Source organism: Mustela putorius, unplaced genomic scaffold, assembly GCF_011764305.1.
Source record: "Mustela putorius furo isolate JIRA1106 unplaced genomic scaffold, ASM1176430v1.1 tig00537227_pilon_pilon_pilon, whole genome shotgun sequence".
NCBI classification, from domain to species: domain Eukaryota; kingdom Metazoa; phylum Chordata; class Mammalia; order Carnivora; family Mustelidae; genus Mustela; species Mustela putorius.
Genome location: NW_025422368.1, coordinates 5,393,941 through 5,409,994, shown reverse-complemented (window position 1 = coordinate 5,409,994; position 16,054 = coordinate 5,393,941). Strand labels below are relative to the sequence as shown.

The window sequence follows — 16,054 nt, the reverse complement described above, 5'->3', positions numbered from 1 at the left end:
GACCAAAGGAGGATATTCTACTAAATTAAGTCACAGGGGGTTTTATCTGCCACCCATAGTATTTAAGCTCCACATAAATCAAACATGTAAATTTAAATATCAATGTACCAAGAAGTTCCAAACATCACTCTCACTTGATATGAAATACTTGTTACTAAATGGTACTTTTTACTTTCTTCAAGGACCTTTAACAGCGTACTCTTGTACAAGAGCTTCTAGTACCAGAGCTCTAAAAGCCAATGACTCCTTCCTGTGGTCCAGCGACACAGAGAGATAGCACACACTAGTTGGCTTACCTAAGTTTGTTGTTGCAGTAGGAACAACGGAAGCAGCTGACATGAAACACCTGCTGGTTGGCCAAGAGACGCTCCATCGGATAGACTGTCTTCTGACATTCCACACAAGTCTCTCTTGCAGGTGTCTGAAACTTCTAGAAGGAAAAGGGTAACGTTAGCACAGGCAGGGATGAGTTAGTTCTTCCTCTGCTGAGATGCGCCCTGGTTTTACTTTGTTAGCTAAGGGCTCCCTTACCTGTCCATTCTCATAGGAACACTAAGCCTGTTACGATTCTATCAGCTGACTCTTTAAGGCCAGGAAGCTCTCCTGCATCCCTTTCCCTGACTGGCTGGCTACCCCACATGTAGCAGCCACTGAGGCAGGACTGCAGAGGAAGGCTTGGACAGGCCACCACATACACACAGAAGTACACACAAAATGGTTCCACGGACAAGAAATTAGGAGAAAATGTCATCACACACAGAAGTTTGTTTGATTCAAGTGCCTGGTAAAAGCAGGACAGACTTTTACAAGAACAAATTCGGAAGGGGATAAATTTAAAGGAGAGGAAAAGCACAGGACTTTGGGAATTGGGAAAAGACAATTTGATAAAGCATCTTTTAGTGTTCTCCACTTATAATCTTGACTTAGCATAATATTTTATCCATTAGGCACAATATTTTTAAGTAAGTCAAAACTGACATGTAAATGTAATTAATTTTAAAGAGACAAACTATTTCATTAGGACTCCGGAAGAAAGCATAGCTCAACAAAGCTATAGGTTCTTTAAAAAAAAAAAAGCTATAGGTTCTATAATTTTCTCAGAAACCAATGGAGAGGGGCATCTGGCTGGCACAGGTGGGAGAGCATGAGAACTCTTGATCTCCGGGCTGTGAGTTAGAGCCTCATGTTGGGCATGGAGCCTACTTAAAAAACAAGCAAACAAAACCCCCCAAAAAACAATGGAGAAAACTATTGTAATGGGGAGTGAAAGGTTGTAACAGACTGGGAATTCACAAGTCCGTGAAGGGTGGAATAAGAGCAGGGTGAGCGCAGCTCTTTCAGCTGGTAATCCCAATCCTAAAGAAAATAAAATAGGTCGTATTATAGCACTGATGAAAGTTAAGAATTCCCGGGCGCCTGGGTGGCTCAGTGGGTTAAGCCGCTGCCTTCGGCTCAGGTCATGATCTCAGGGTCCTGGGATCGAGTCCCACATCGGGCTTTCTGCTCAGCAGGGAGCCTGCTTCCTCCCCTCTCTCTCTGCCTACTTGTAATCTCTCTCTGTCAAATAAATAAATAAATAAAATCTAAAAAAAAAAAAAAAAAAAAAAAAAAGAAAGTTAAGAATTCCCAAAAGGCAAGTTTTTACTTAAGAAATGGTTACTGGGCTACTAGAGGCTGAGGGTAAGAAGACCCTCGGTATATGTAAATAACTCTTGACTTGCTCCAGCAGAAACACCTTTCCACCAAATGCAGGAGCAGCTTGCTGTTAAGGTCTCAGGAAGCTCTTACAGGCACCTGGGTGGGAGGTGGGGGAAAGGGGCTGGTGGTGCTCTGCAGCCAAGACCTGCATGGTGGTAAATAATGCAAATTAGTCCCAAGGTCCAGGACTTGAATGGTTAAGACAAGCCAAAAATAAACCAGGTTATGGGCAAGATAGAATTTTCATTTAAAAAAAACCTGAAAATAGTTCCGTAAAAAATTCAGACTGCTGGTTCAGTTGCTACATGATTCACCAGGAGGTAAAGCAAAAAATAGGAATCATTTCCCAAATGGATCCGGACAGGAAACAAAAGTAGAAAATGGGCAAAAAAAAAAAAAAAAAAAAAAAAAAAACCATAAAGGGAAATCTCTATAAAAGGGAGTTTAATAGAGTTTAGTGGTAAACTCCCAAATAGCACCAAGGGATTGAAGAACAAAGGAAAATAAAAATAACTGAATGGAAATGGCTCCTCAACAGCCCCCTTCCATTCCTAAGGTTAGAGCCCTAAAAAGAAAAACTTAAATGTCAAAGACAAGTTCAACCGAGTTTATCAAGCACAAGGGAGGTATTTAAATATGATCAAATATTATTATGACTGAACGCTGTTGGAAGCAATCAGGGCCTTATCTGGAGCTCAGAATTCTTACATGGACACTTCTAACAAGATAGGACTTAGTGGAGATGTCACTGCATAGTTTTAATTAGGTTTTCTCTAAAAAGAACTAGGTCCTTGTCTAGCAAGCAGGAAATACATTAAAATGCAAAATAAAATTTGGGTGTAACAGTACAGTTGACAGCATGGGAGAGACCTGGTGCAGATCACAAGTCACATGATGCAAAAGTCAGAGGCCAAATGTATCTATTTCTCAGATTGAAACTCTTTTTCAGCTCCAGGGCAGTTCCACATTTTGAGTCCTTGATTTAGGAAGACAGCATTCCTTCTGGGCAGTAAAGACCGAGCAGGAGACAGGAATCTCCCAGGGTCCAAGAGGAGAGGGGTGTCACTGTGCTCACGGGGAATGGAGAGATCTGGAGCCCGCCTTCCATCACACACACACAGAGGACACACTGAAGGAGGGTGCGGCCCCGGGAACAGAAAGGAGAACCTGAGAGAAAGCTGAAAGCTGAGCTCACGTTAGGAGGAAAGTGGAAGGCAGGAGCAGAGATTAGGTACCCGAGGAGCAGGAAGCAGAAGCTGCAAGAGACAAACAGGAACCTTCAGTGAATACACAGCATTGGGGGGGCCCTGGGGCGCTTCACTGCCGCTGAGCTGAAACTCAGGTACAGACTCAGATCCAAGAATAAGACCACATTTTCTTGACTTTTCAAGTAATTCTGCTAATTGGGGGCAAAAGCAGTCTCACTCCTGTCTATCTGAGGCTGGAACCTGGCCCAGCTCAGGAGAGAGAGCTGTTCTGAGCCTTCACCCACACAAGGAGTGTCTCATTAACCATTCTTTAGTGTCTTACTGCCTCCCACACCTGACCCACAATGGGCCTTCACCCACCGGTGTGAAAAGCCATCCCTCCTTAACATCAAATTAATTGACTGCTAGCCCAAACACCTGACTAACCACAAGCTTCTAACTAACCAGACCTAGCAGAGGCCCATTATTCCTATCTGATTTTTACATAGACCTTTTCCAATATTATTTAATGTTTATATCGCAGCTGCCCAAGGGCTTTCCAGTTTCATAAAGTCAAGAGGATCCCAATCTGGTAATATGCCAAATCAGAGTGGCGGCGTCTGTGCCTTCCATTTACTTCCTCTGTCCCGGGCTCTCAGCCACTTTTCTGTAATTGCCCCCATGTCTATTCAGACGACAGGAAGCAGAGTCAGTGCCCAAAAATCTCTACCATTATGGTAGGCCTGGCAAATATCCTGCCCATGCCTTCATGGTATGCTCGGACTTGGCACGGCCACATTGAAAACACTGCCAGTATTAGAATTTTAGACATTACTTTTTATCTTTAAAATATATTTTTTCCGTAGGTCAGATGTTTTTCATCTCTCCTCCCTCACTCTTTTTCACGTGTAGAAATGACAGCACTGTTCCTTATCAAAGCTCCCACGGTCAGTAACAGAATTAAAATTAAAACTCAGAACTCTTGATTCACAAACCAATAGAGCATTTTCTAAATTGTCCTGGCATGCTGATTTTCCATAACTAAAGGAAACTCTCTGGGGAGGAGAGCAGATGCTAACCCAAATGAAAATAATCTCCCTCTAGCAGTTTGAACCAAACTATAGTCCTCACTTTGTTTCAAATTCAAATATGTAGATAGTATCTCTGGATGGAAGTAATATTTACATAACTGATGTACATAAACACTGTCATGTCTTTCCCATATGAGGGATCTTATAGGCCCTCTGTTGATCAGCATCTATGCAAAGCTATTTTTCTAATAAATGTGTACGGCTTCCCCTATGTTCTTTCACCCCCTTATGTTATACACCTATTTCAGTCTAATGAAAGCTCTAGTTTGGAGATTATAGATACGTTTATATTTATATGTATATGTTATATATATAAATCAACATACATATATACAGGGGGAGACCTGGAAAGAGTCAGTGAAGCTAACTAGCCTTTGGACATGGTGAAATCAGAAGAAAATTCTCTATTGATGTCAGGCTTCCATTCCTCAGAACACTACAAAATGCCTTTCATTCCCTCCTTTCCCATCTGTGCAAAATATCTAGGTAATTAAACTGAAATTCTTCATATATAGTAAATGGATGGGCCAGCTCTGTGCAGCCTTAACCCTTCCCCATGGCTTTCCGTGAAACTCTTTTTGACAGCATTTTGGAGATACTCCCACCTTAAACAGACTACTCTACATGTGGAGGAAAGGTTTGTGTTCTGATAAAGCAAGAATAATGGAGGTAGTAAGAAACGATTCTAGATGTCCTTCCAGCATAATTTTAATGGTTTTGCAAAATAGCATAAAATCTCCTACCCTGTCCATAGAGGAAGGGACAGCCAGCAGGGCACAGACAGGGTGCCAGAGTGTGTCTTCTCATGCAGTCTGCCATGTTTTCTCTCCACATCCTTCAGCAGGATCAGTCAAGGAAGTCTTGGCTCTCCTAGTGAGGGCAAGTGGGTATTCCCAGAGCTGGCCACATCTCCTTAAGCTTCTTCCTCCCTATTCTCCAACTCTGGAAACATTTAGGGGATAACTTCTCTCAGTAGAAGGACTTAAAGCCTATGAGACCTCTGGGTCTCTTGAGTAGAAAGTTCCTGATCTACCTCATAGGGTCCACTGAGCTCTGCTCCCAGACTGTTTTTTTTTGTTGTTGTTGTTTGTTTTGTTTTGTTTTGAGAATGAACCTGCAACTTCAATTTCATTAGCACTACATCTCTTTAACTGAGCCATCTAACCAGTGTTCAAAAGACACAAATAAAACTCTTACTTGGAAAGACTAGTATCATTTTATTTTATTTTTTTTTACTTTACCAAGCTAAAGTTTGAAACGAATTGAATCTCTACCTCAGATGTCCCATTTTTCAACAAAAGACAGATAGGCACTAAGGAACAGTTTTTCCAGTATGTGTGGGGCCTAGAAATCTATTCTGAGTGAACAAGTTTATTCTGGGCTGTATGTAATTTCCCCAAGTGGAGAAACAACTTCTGTCGCATGGTCTATAGCCGTGAGACCAGTGACGCCAGAAGGTCTTCCTATAAACACTGAAGTGTATATATATATACACACTTGCCTTCAGAATGTAAAGGATAAATGTGAGGAGGAGAAAATAAACTACCCTTAGATAAAAGCGGAGATATGATGGAGTCCCATCTGTAATCATTTGAGCTCTGGACCACAGGCAAACACAGGAGCCAGGCCCATTTACTCCAGTCTTTACATAACGTTCAAAACCTGAAGTGTCTGTCTGGTGAACGTAGGCCTGTCTGCATTCTCCTGCTGAGTGTCTGGGGCCAAAGAACAGGGCTGGGTCTCGGACAGGTGCAGGGGGAGCTTCATCTCCACCTCTCCTCATGCCTCATATGCTAGCGAGGACCTAAGTGAGGTGCTCTCTCATTCAGCACTCAGCAGCTGAGACCCTGGAGTCTGAATCAAGGAGAGACCTCAAAACTCCAACCTAGTACCAAGAGGTCTGACCTAGCAGTTGAGGGAGGGAAACAAACCTAGGTTGAGAATTCACAGATCCTCAAGAACAGATTTTAATTTTTAGACAAGCCATGGAATTTCCCTAAGCCCCCAGTCCATGGCCAAGTCAGATTTACTGGCTTGTTCTTGATCCACAACCACAACTCAAGGACTCACATCTGGGCAGGGTCGCTGTCGGAGAAGAAATTAACCCCTCGGCATTTGCTACTTTGTTGGGCTCCAGTTACTGGACAAAGACAGTGCTGATGACAGCATGAGCTGGACTTTAAGGCTGCCAAAAGTGGGGGTCACGCTGAATACAATGGGCAGCTCAATCACTGTAACTCCGTCCTTCCTCCCTTTACCTGCTTTCTCTTGCTACTTTCTTCACCCTCTGTTCTTCAATCTCATGAATCTGCTCATGAATCTCAGCTTCCCATAAAGCTCTCATTTACATTCTCCACTCTGCCCCTTTCCCTTTTTTAACTCGCCTGTTCAGTCTCAGATTGTCCCTTTTCTCCTTTTGTTCCAAACTGTCCTCTTCTCTTCCTCCTTTTTGTATACTTGAACTTTCCTCAAGGCACCAGTCATGCCCACAATTGAGAGGTACAAGCACAGCTGATGGGTCCAGGAGGTTGGGGCCTGGGGCCGTTACAAACCATCAACACACCAATTCTACCTACTGTAGCCTTTCTTTGAAATGTCAAAACTTTCTAAACAAAACCAACCTACTTAAGAGAGCACCAGAGGAGAAAGACACTAAAGAAGTATGCCTATGTTTGGTTATTAATCCACGTGGCTAAATTCGCACTACATCAGCAAAGCATTTCATTATAACAAGTCAGGTAATGAAGTCTAAAGTAGGTATTGAGTTGTTTTTTGTTAAAATTTTCTTTTATGAGAGTATATATTTATTCATATAAATATATGGGAAAAGACTGTTTTTAAAAACTGGTGAATAAAAGGTGGCCAGAGATTGAGTGGCCTAGTAAAGTTTTCTTAGGGCATAAAACTTTTATACATTCCTTAACATCTAGTATTATATATCCTAGTATGAATGTTATTGAACGCCCCATTTTATAGCAAATGGGCTGGCCAACCCCCACTGCAACATTCTTTTTTAAAAGAAGCTAACCACCAATCATGTTACAGTCAAGTTCTTCAGACCAAGGGGCCACTCTCTCTAAGCTGACATGCACATCCCCATCCAATGGGCTGATTTAGTTTAACAGATTTCTTGAATTTCCCATTTTGTGGTCTTTTGCCCATTCACAGATTTATGGACTTGGGCATTTTTTCCCTCAAAAAAAAAAAAAACATTTTTTTAAAAATAAATAGATCCCACACCATTTTCTTTAACTTTGGGTTTCCCTAAAACTTTCATGAATTTTCCAGATTTCAAACTGAAGGCTAGTAGTGAACCTCTCCCCTCCTGGCTCAAACATCTGAGCAGAAGAGCAAGATTTCCAGGGTAAGTGACTGGTTTAAGTATGCCCTTATTCGATGTTTTCATCCCCAGGAAAGCAAAAACGGGTTATAATGAACATAATGACATAAGGTGCAACGAGCTTTACTAGTAAATCATGTCTAAAGGCTCCGAGAGAAATAGCCACCATACCTTCACCGCTTTGGGAGGGGAATTTTCAGAGAGGCTGGAGGCTCTGGCATCTGGATTTAGTGGCTTGGGATGGACAGGCTGCTGGACTTCACTCTTGAACTGGGAGTTACCTGCTTGAGTTACAAAAGGAAGACATTTTATAATACCTCAAGGGAAGTCTCAGAAATAATTCCTCCCCAAAACAGAAGTTGGACACCAAAGAGAACTTTTCAATACCAGGAGAACACAGCTCTTCTAATACTAAAAGCTATGCTCTTAAGTTATCAGCTGCGAGGCTTTCTCACCCTTTGCCACACACTGCAGAAATCCAAATCACCCGATCTATAGAACTTTCTGCCCGTGCTCTCCCTCCTACCCTGTCCCTCCCCTCCCACCCTGATTTGTCATTTTTAAAGCCTGTTTTTAGCACATGATGTAATGAGCACTGGGTATTATGTAAGACTGATGAATCACTAAACTCTACCTCTGAAACTAATAATATGCCATATGTTAATTAACTGAATTAAATTTTTTTTTTTAAAAAGGCTGTTTGTAGATGTTAATGACCTTTTTGGTAGTTAGCATCCCCAATAACTCCTTTTGGGAAGCTTCAACTGAAGTTGGAAAAATGATGGATTGTGAGGGTATAAATTTCCTACTGCACACACACACATGTGCATGTGTGGGTGTGTGTGTGCAATTTGACACAATCTTTTTGGTCAGTCCTATAACAAATATCTATGGATAGAGATTATGGAAAAAGGCTTCATGAAGCTTTTTTTCATAATCATTGATGTGTCACCTACATAAGTTAATTTTCTGCCAATATAGTCATTGTGTGGAAAACTGAGCAGACACAGAAAAGTGCTACTAAGGAACAATAAAAGAATTCCTTAAAATCTAGAGTTAGGTCAACAAAGTACTAAAAAGTTAAGGCTTATTTTTCAAATATTTTGCAAACCTAGCCAAAACTCAGAAAAATTTCTAGTCCAAGCAAAATGACTGCAAAAGGAATGTTCTTGGATTCAAGCAGCAAATTTCTCTCTGAAATTTTAAGGTACAATTTAATAGATATTTGTTGAATTCATATTTCTATTTTAGTTGCTGAGTTTTCAATGTCTAGTGAAGTAAACCTGGGGAGAAGCTAGAAATCCACATATATATATATATATTTTAATTTTTTAAGACTTTTTTTACTCATTTATTTGTCAGGTACAGAGACAGAGAGAGAGCACAAGCAGGGGGAGCAGTGGGCAGAGGGAAAAGCAGACTCCCTGCTGAGCAGGGAGCCAGATGTGGGCTCCATCCCAGGACCCTGATCACCACCTGACCCGAAGGCAGACAATTAACTGACTGAGCCACCCAGGCATCCCAGAAATCCACATATATCTTAAAAAGAAAAACACTGAAAATCAGAATCAAAAGTGGATATAGTAAAGAATGAAAGGAAAAAAAAAAAAAAAAAACAGAAAGGTTTCTGGTTTTGGGAGAAGTGAGGCTTGAAATGGATAAAAAGGTGATAAAATTCAGCACCAACAGGAAAATCTCTAGAATCAGGCTAGAAGGTGGACTGTGGTACACATGTAGATAAGCAGAGAAAGATATTTTTAAAAGAAAAAAAATTTTTTTAAGATTTTATTTATTTATTTATTTGACACAGAGGGAGAGACAGAGCGAGAGAGAGAACCCAAGCAGGGGGAAAATGAGAGGGAGAAGCAGGCTTCCCACTGAGCAGTGAGCCTGATTTGGGGTTTGATTCCAGGACCCTGGGATCATGACCTGAGCTGAAGGCAGATGCTTAACACCTGAGCTACCCAGGTGCCCCAAGAAAAAATATTTTTTAAAAAAGAATGCCAATTCTTTATCCCTGTAAATAAATAAAATCCGTCTTGGCCAAACTCCTGTTAAAATGAAACTTCAAAATTGGTTTTTACAGCTTGAACCCTGAAAAGGTTTGATACAAAAGGCAGGATACTTTCAATGAGAGAAGGACCAAAACTATTCGGTTTGCCCCAAGTTAATCATATTGAGCTTAACTTCTCCCTAAGCCATGGAATGTGTGAAGGGTATGCAAGCATAAGTCCTTAATACCAAGTGAAAGATTTGATCAGCTAAATTGCTGGGTTTAATATGTTGCATTCTCAGCACTGCCAGCAATGGGGACATTCCTAGACCAAATACAGAATACAGAACAAGAACCTCATCCTCCAGATCTAAGAACAAATGCTTACAGGAGTCATCTTCAGCAGGGGTGGAACGGACTGCCAGGCTATTCTCAGTTGCAGAAACCTACAAAAGGGAGGGATTAAGAATCACATTAAAAATAAAAGAGCAAACTGCTGTTATGCCATAAAAACCTGCTGACTCTAGTCAGTCACTGGCTGCCTAGGGGAAATAACGGGCCCCAGAACAGCTGAGCATTTAAACAAGAGGCAGCAAAATGTCTTTTATGAGGATATTAACATGCCTCTCAATTACAGAGTAACGGGAGAAACAGACTGCACTCAGCTGCCAAAAGTGTGCATCATCTCCCTTTATAAAAGAACTTCTAAACCATATCTTTCTACTGTCAAAAAAAAAAAAAAAAAAAAAAAAGGCAAAACAAAACCCTCTATCACAGAGAACAGAGCTCCTTACCATAGAACTATAACTCACTCCAAGGCGAGATGAAGTCTTTAAAGTAGGAACTACTCTTACTCCTTTAGCTTCGTAATTCCTTATTTCCCAATCAGTTACATTCTGCTGAAACAAGCTTACAAGTACTGAAGACCTTTTGATAGCCAAAAGGCAAATTGACCAAAACCCCAACCACTGGTCTCATCTTCAAGGTTAGTGTTTCTTTTTAATCCCAGTCTCAAAATGGCAGTGCTTAACAAAACGGCAGATCTAGAACTTTTGGGTATCTTCCATCACACTCAATATCATGAAGGCTCAGTAGGTGACCCAATGTGTAGTCTTCGTGTAAACATCTTTCATTCAGATGTCAGGGATTTTATGGCAATGCTGAGTGTTTCTGTCAGGATGTTTAACGTAGTGAAGAAATTTACAATGGAGTTTAAGTCATTGGCTGACTGCACCTGAATTTTTGCATGGTTGTTTTTTCTCATTATTCTCTCTCTCTCTTTTTTTTTCTTTTTAAGCAGGCTCCACACCCAACATAGAGCCCAATGCAGGGCTTGAACTCAGGACCCTGAGATCAAGATCCTGAACTGAGATCAGGCCACCCAGGTGCCCCCGCTCTGTTTTCACTACAGTAATTCTCTATTGGTAGGGCATACCAATATAATAATAGTCAACATTTACTGAGTGTTTAGTATGTGCCAAGTATTGGAATTGAAGACATTCAAGATCCTTGAACTCAGGACCCTGAGATCAAGATCCTGAACTGAGATCAGGCCACCCAGGTGCCCCCACTCTGTTTTCACTACAGTAATTCTCTATTGGTAGGGCATACCAATATAATAATAGTCAACATTTACTGAGTGTTTAGTATGTGCCAAGTATTGGAATCATCACTTTACATGCATTCTTTCATTTAATGATATGAAAGAAATTATAAGCTCTTCAATTCTTGTTAATTAGTAGGTGCATCCATCCCAGGATGTTCCTCTCTCACCTCTAATTTTGGTCACATTGAACCTGCAGGGTAAACTTACTGCCAATCATGACATCATTGCACATGCCCAACCAGCTGACCTCACTGCAGGAACTACCAGGAGAGGGCACGTGAGATTTGCTTCAACATTTTATTAAAGGGAAGCTCAATTTCGTTTACAAGAGGAGAAAGGGAAGAACAATACCCTGACAAAATATTCTATTTCAGAAAGTTCACCCTAGCAGTAATGTCCCTTTGTAACAAGTTGAGTTCAAATAGTTCTTGGGTGTCAGTTAACAAAAGCGAGGCAAATAGCTGAAAAGGATAAGAGGCTCTGAAAAATTTTATGAATCTGAAGGCAGTCCCAGCTTTAGGAACCTGCAGTATGTACTTGAAGACTGTGTTCTGTCTTTATCTCCTTTCTTCCCCACCCACGCCTCAATTCATGGTTTAGTTCCACTGATGCCCTTTTAGGGCTATAATTACAGTGTTCCAATCCTCCAGTTCAACTCAGAGTTCTAGTTTCAAATCAGTGTGAAGACATTCAAGAAGCAAACACAAAATTAGATTAGGAACAATCCAAGCATTATTTTCTAGATGATCATTTCTCAAACTATGCTCCTGGGATAGATGGGGAGATTTCAGTGCGGGCAGTATTTTTTTCTTAAGTTTCTTTTTTATAATATGTAACATTTTAACTCAGTTATTCTTTAAAAAAAAAAAAATTTATATTTAAGTAATCTGTACACCCAACTTGGGGCTTGAACTCACAACCCAGCGACCAAGAGTTGCACATTCCACTCACTGAGCCAGCAAGGCACCCCAACTCAGTTTATTCTTAAGACACGATCTCCCACTTAAAGATATGAAAACCAGGCAGTCTAATAAAGAGAACTCACTTGATACATGGCATGTGACTCTTGGGACTAATGAGTGATCCCACTGTTCCAAGGATATATGTAATTTTAAAAAAAGATTTTATCTATTTATTCATGAGAGACAGAACGGCAGAGGCAGAGGGAGAAGCAGGCTCCTCACTGAGCAAGGAGCCCAAAATGGGACTCAATCCCAGGATTCTGGGATCATGACCTGAGCTGAGGGCAGATGCTTAACCATCTGAGCCACCCACGTGCCCCAGAATATATATAATTTATTGGATGATTTTATGATTACAAAATAGCTGCCAAGTATTTTGTCTTATTATTTCAACATACACTTGTAATATGTTTTTGTAAAATAAAGAGATTTAAATTTTTCTAATTTTTTTTCCCTGTTGTATCATAAGATTCAAATGTTGTAGCCATTAATCTGAGGCCATTTTCCTCTGCGCATACTTTGGTCCAAATGTGTAGTGGAGGGCGCCTGGGTGGCTCAGTGGGTTAAGCCGCTGCCTTCGGCTCAGGTCATGATCTCAGGGTCCTGGGATCGAGTCCCGCATCGGGCTCTCTGCTCAGCAGGGAGCCTGCTTCCTCCTCTCTCTCTGCCTGCCTCTCTGCCTACTTGTGATCTCTGTCAAATAAATAAATAAAATCTTTAAAAAAAAAACAAAAAAAAAACAAAAAAAAAAACAAATGTGTAGTGGATTTCATAAGTTCTTATTGGTGTTCTGTCAATACAGCATGCTTTTTTTTTTTTTTTTAAGATTTTATTTATTTATTTGACAGAGAGAGCATGAGCAGGGGAGAGGAACAAGGGGAGAGAAAGAATGTGGGGCTCGACCCTAGGATCCCAGGATCATGACCTGAGTTGAAGACAGACACTTAATTGACTGAGCCACCCAGGTGCCCCTATATCATGCTTTTTAAAGTCTCCTATAGTCCAGTAAATTTGACAGCTATTGCTCTTAATCCATTCTAATGATCTCCTCACCTTTTGGAAGAACGGCCTCAAGGGTATCAATATGTGTAACAGAAGCAACGACTCTTCTCCTAAGATTAATCATTGTGACATATTTGAAAGCTCTTTCTTCTCATCTAACTTAACATTTGGATATCATATTGATCAAAAGACAAAAACAAAACAAAACCAAATCTGGGTAATGGACTGGCCAAGAAAATGATAAATTCACCCGTCATAAATGTTGTTACGTACACCAACCAAGCCATTCATCTAATGATAGGTGTGTAAAACATAAATATCATTTGCTTAAAATCTTCCTAAGGTTTTTCACCTCGGCAGGACTCTATCCAAAGTCTCAAGCATGGCATATAAAGCTTCTCAAGACCTGGCCTGGCCCTCTCCTCCACTTGGCTCTCTCCATTACCTCTATGTGCCCTGGGTCCTAGCCTCTGGTTTCCAAACCTCTGTTTGTGTCTGCCTGGAATGCCCTTCTTTCTTTTTACTCAACCTTTCCCTATTCACTTGGTTTCTTCCCACACATTCTTCAGGACTTGGCTCAGACATCACCTTCTTGAGGAAGTCTGGTTAAATGTCCTTAGTCAGACACTGCTTTAGGATAGCCAACCTGTTACTCATCTCCCTTCTATTCTGTTAGTTCCCTTGCAGATAAAGACCCCACAGAATGGTTCGTTCTTATTTAGTTTTTAAACTTAGCATTTCCTATGCTTAGCATAGTGCTTTGCTTTCAAAACAGTCTGATGAAAGAATGAACTTGTCTTGCATAAATGTGTTAAATGAAGAATACATGAATTTCTTGAAGATATAACCTCTAATCAAAACAGACTTCTAAAAATCACTTAAGCGCTATACCCTCTGAGCATCTGAGTGAAAGAATTTTCCAGTTAGGTTCATTATTTGGTCCACTATGAGTTGTGGAGCTCCCCAGCTGAAATTATGTGACCTGCAAAAATGACAATCTGTCCTGGCAGCTGTTACCAAATTCCCAGACACTCTGCAGCCTAGAGTTAGAGTGGTTTCTAATTTTAAGCATCTAATTTAGAACACATGCTTCCTTGGCAACTGGACATCAGACTTTTTAACCCACCTTCTCTCCAACCTGATGGGAGATGCAGACCTCAGGATCCGGGGGCACATTCTCCTTTTGCTCCAACTTATGAGTTCTGATTTCACCGCCATTGGCTCTCAAGTCATTCTACAAAATAAAAAGAATCTGTGAACGAAAATAAAAAAAGGTCCCTATTCCATGCTCTTCATAGCACATCCATTAAATAAATTTGGAATGGTAAAAGAAAAGTTCTTTTAAGAAGCCTCGGGTCAAATCAACCCCCTAATTCTCACAAGCAAAACCCGTTGACTAGTGAAATGACAAAAGCGGCTTTGTGGACACACACCTCAGAGTTAAATATTTGTACACTAGTCTAAAACTGGGTGCTCATTAGAATACAGACATATCAACAAAGACACACACAGAAACCAGCCCCAGCACACAATGTTCTTGTGATTCACTCCTCTAGCAGCAGAGCTTGTGGGAATGCAAAGCTTGTGAGTTTTATCAGAAAAGACCATTCTGGAGCAGGGGAAAGGAGATGCCAAGTGCCAATAATTAAGAAAATATACTGACCATATATATAAATGCTCGGCCTGGAAAGAGAGACAGGGATCATGCACACATATAAAAACTGAAATTATATTTAATGACACCATAAAACAACCTTTTTTTGGCGAGACTTTCAAAAACATGCTTCTTTTGGCATAAAATTCATACGCTGTATTAAAGACATACCTTATTCTACTTCTCAGAACAGAACCTCAACATAAAAAAGCAGGCATTAATATAGTCATAAGGAGTAAGCATAATCACATTTCTTTTCCTTGCAAAGAACACTTGGGGAAAATATTAAAATTAACTTTACCTACTAGATCTAAAATCAATAGAGTGGTAGATGAATATGGACATTTCCTATGTTTAGTTTGCTACCTTTCTGAAAGTCTGGTACCTTTCTGTTCTCCGTGATTCTTTAGGCAGGCAAGAAAACAAGCCACATATGGCCACAGGGCCAGTGTGAGTGGCCTCAATCCGGACCTGGTTGAGGTGGGATCCCTGACTAAGGGACAAGGCTCCCTCCGGAGGAGCATTCATGAGGGGGAGCTGGGAGCCAATGATTCAGAACCCAACAGGACAGCTGAAGGATTCATTCCTGACTCCATCTTGAAGCCCTGCTTCCAGAATCATGCCGGGGAATGTGCGCCTTGTTACAGCCATCCTCTGTAAGGGGCCTGAGAAATTCTTTTGGGATGAGATAAAATGTACTTTTTACAAGAATTCCTAAAGACTTTTCAACTCTTAGAATTTACAGAGCAGGAGAACTGCAGTGCTGAAACCTTATTAGGAGTTTAAAAAAAAAAAAAAAAAAAAACCTCACTGAGCAGGTTTTTCCACTTAGGGAGTCACCTGGTTGGAATGTTTATAGCAGGAGGGCACAGAGAAGGAGCAAAATCTTGAGATGAGGGAAATAAGCTCCAGAGATCACCTGTTTGTTCGATCTCCTGACCTCCTTCTAAGAGAAGTCTAACTTTGCTCACTTTCATGCTGTCGGTGAATAAAAGTGTTCCATTTTACAACCAAGTTATACACACATCATCTCTTCTTTAAAAAAACCACAGTGAAATCAGTATGAAATTATTCATTGCCCAGAGATTCAATCTACCAATAAGTACTATTGGAGAAGGAATATTTAATAATGTGAGGAAAAGAAGACAATTTCTGGAGCACAAGTTATGATTTCTAATAGATACTCATTTCAGTCTGCCTGGGAACAAATAAAATTTAATACTATCATCCAAATTTGTTTAAAAAGAAAAAAACAAAAACATAGGACACCAAGAGATTTGTGGCTTGTATTCTGAATCTCAGAAAGAACAAATGTTTGAGATACATATCTATGCATATGTAGAGGGCTTTTATGAATGTGTAGGTATGAATAAATGGCATTTAACAGGTATCTTTCCTTAAGGAGTTCTGTAGTGTCAGCCTGCCAGGTAAGGCTAGGAAAACTGAAAACGTAAAGACCCTCCATTCAGTTTAGAATACCACATTTTTATGCTTACAGAGCATGTCATCTTCCTGTTGCTT

At 40.5% G+C, this 16,054-nt stretch overlaps 1 protein-coding gene across 5 annotated transcripts in view; it reads right to left on the bottom strand.

Annotated features, from left to right (window-relative positions):
- The window catches only part of LIMA1 (LIM domain and actin binding 1), a 92,565-nt gene that overhangs the window by 4,398 nt on the left and 72,113 nt on the right, over positions 1-16,054 (bottom strand). For 3 of the 5 annotated variants that reach the window (XM_045073025.1, XM_045073026.1, XM_013049168.2), the window contains 4 exons: positions 14,006-14,113; positions 9,698-9,755; positions 7,488-7,600; positions 297-430 (listed from right to left, as the gene is read on the bottom strand). In XM_045073025.1, the coding sequence (XP_044928960.1) occupies positions 297-430; positions 7,488-7,600; positions 9,698-9,755; positions 14,006-14,113 (413 nt within the window). The remainder of the gene's footprint in view (positions 1-296; positions 431-7,487; positions 7,601-9,697; positions 9,756-14,005; positions 14,114-16,054) is intronic. The other 2 variants (XM_013049167.2, XM_013049169.2) reach the window with 1 other exon arrangement.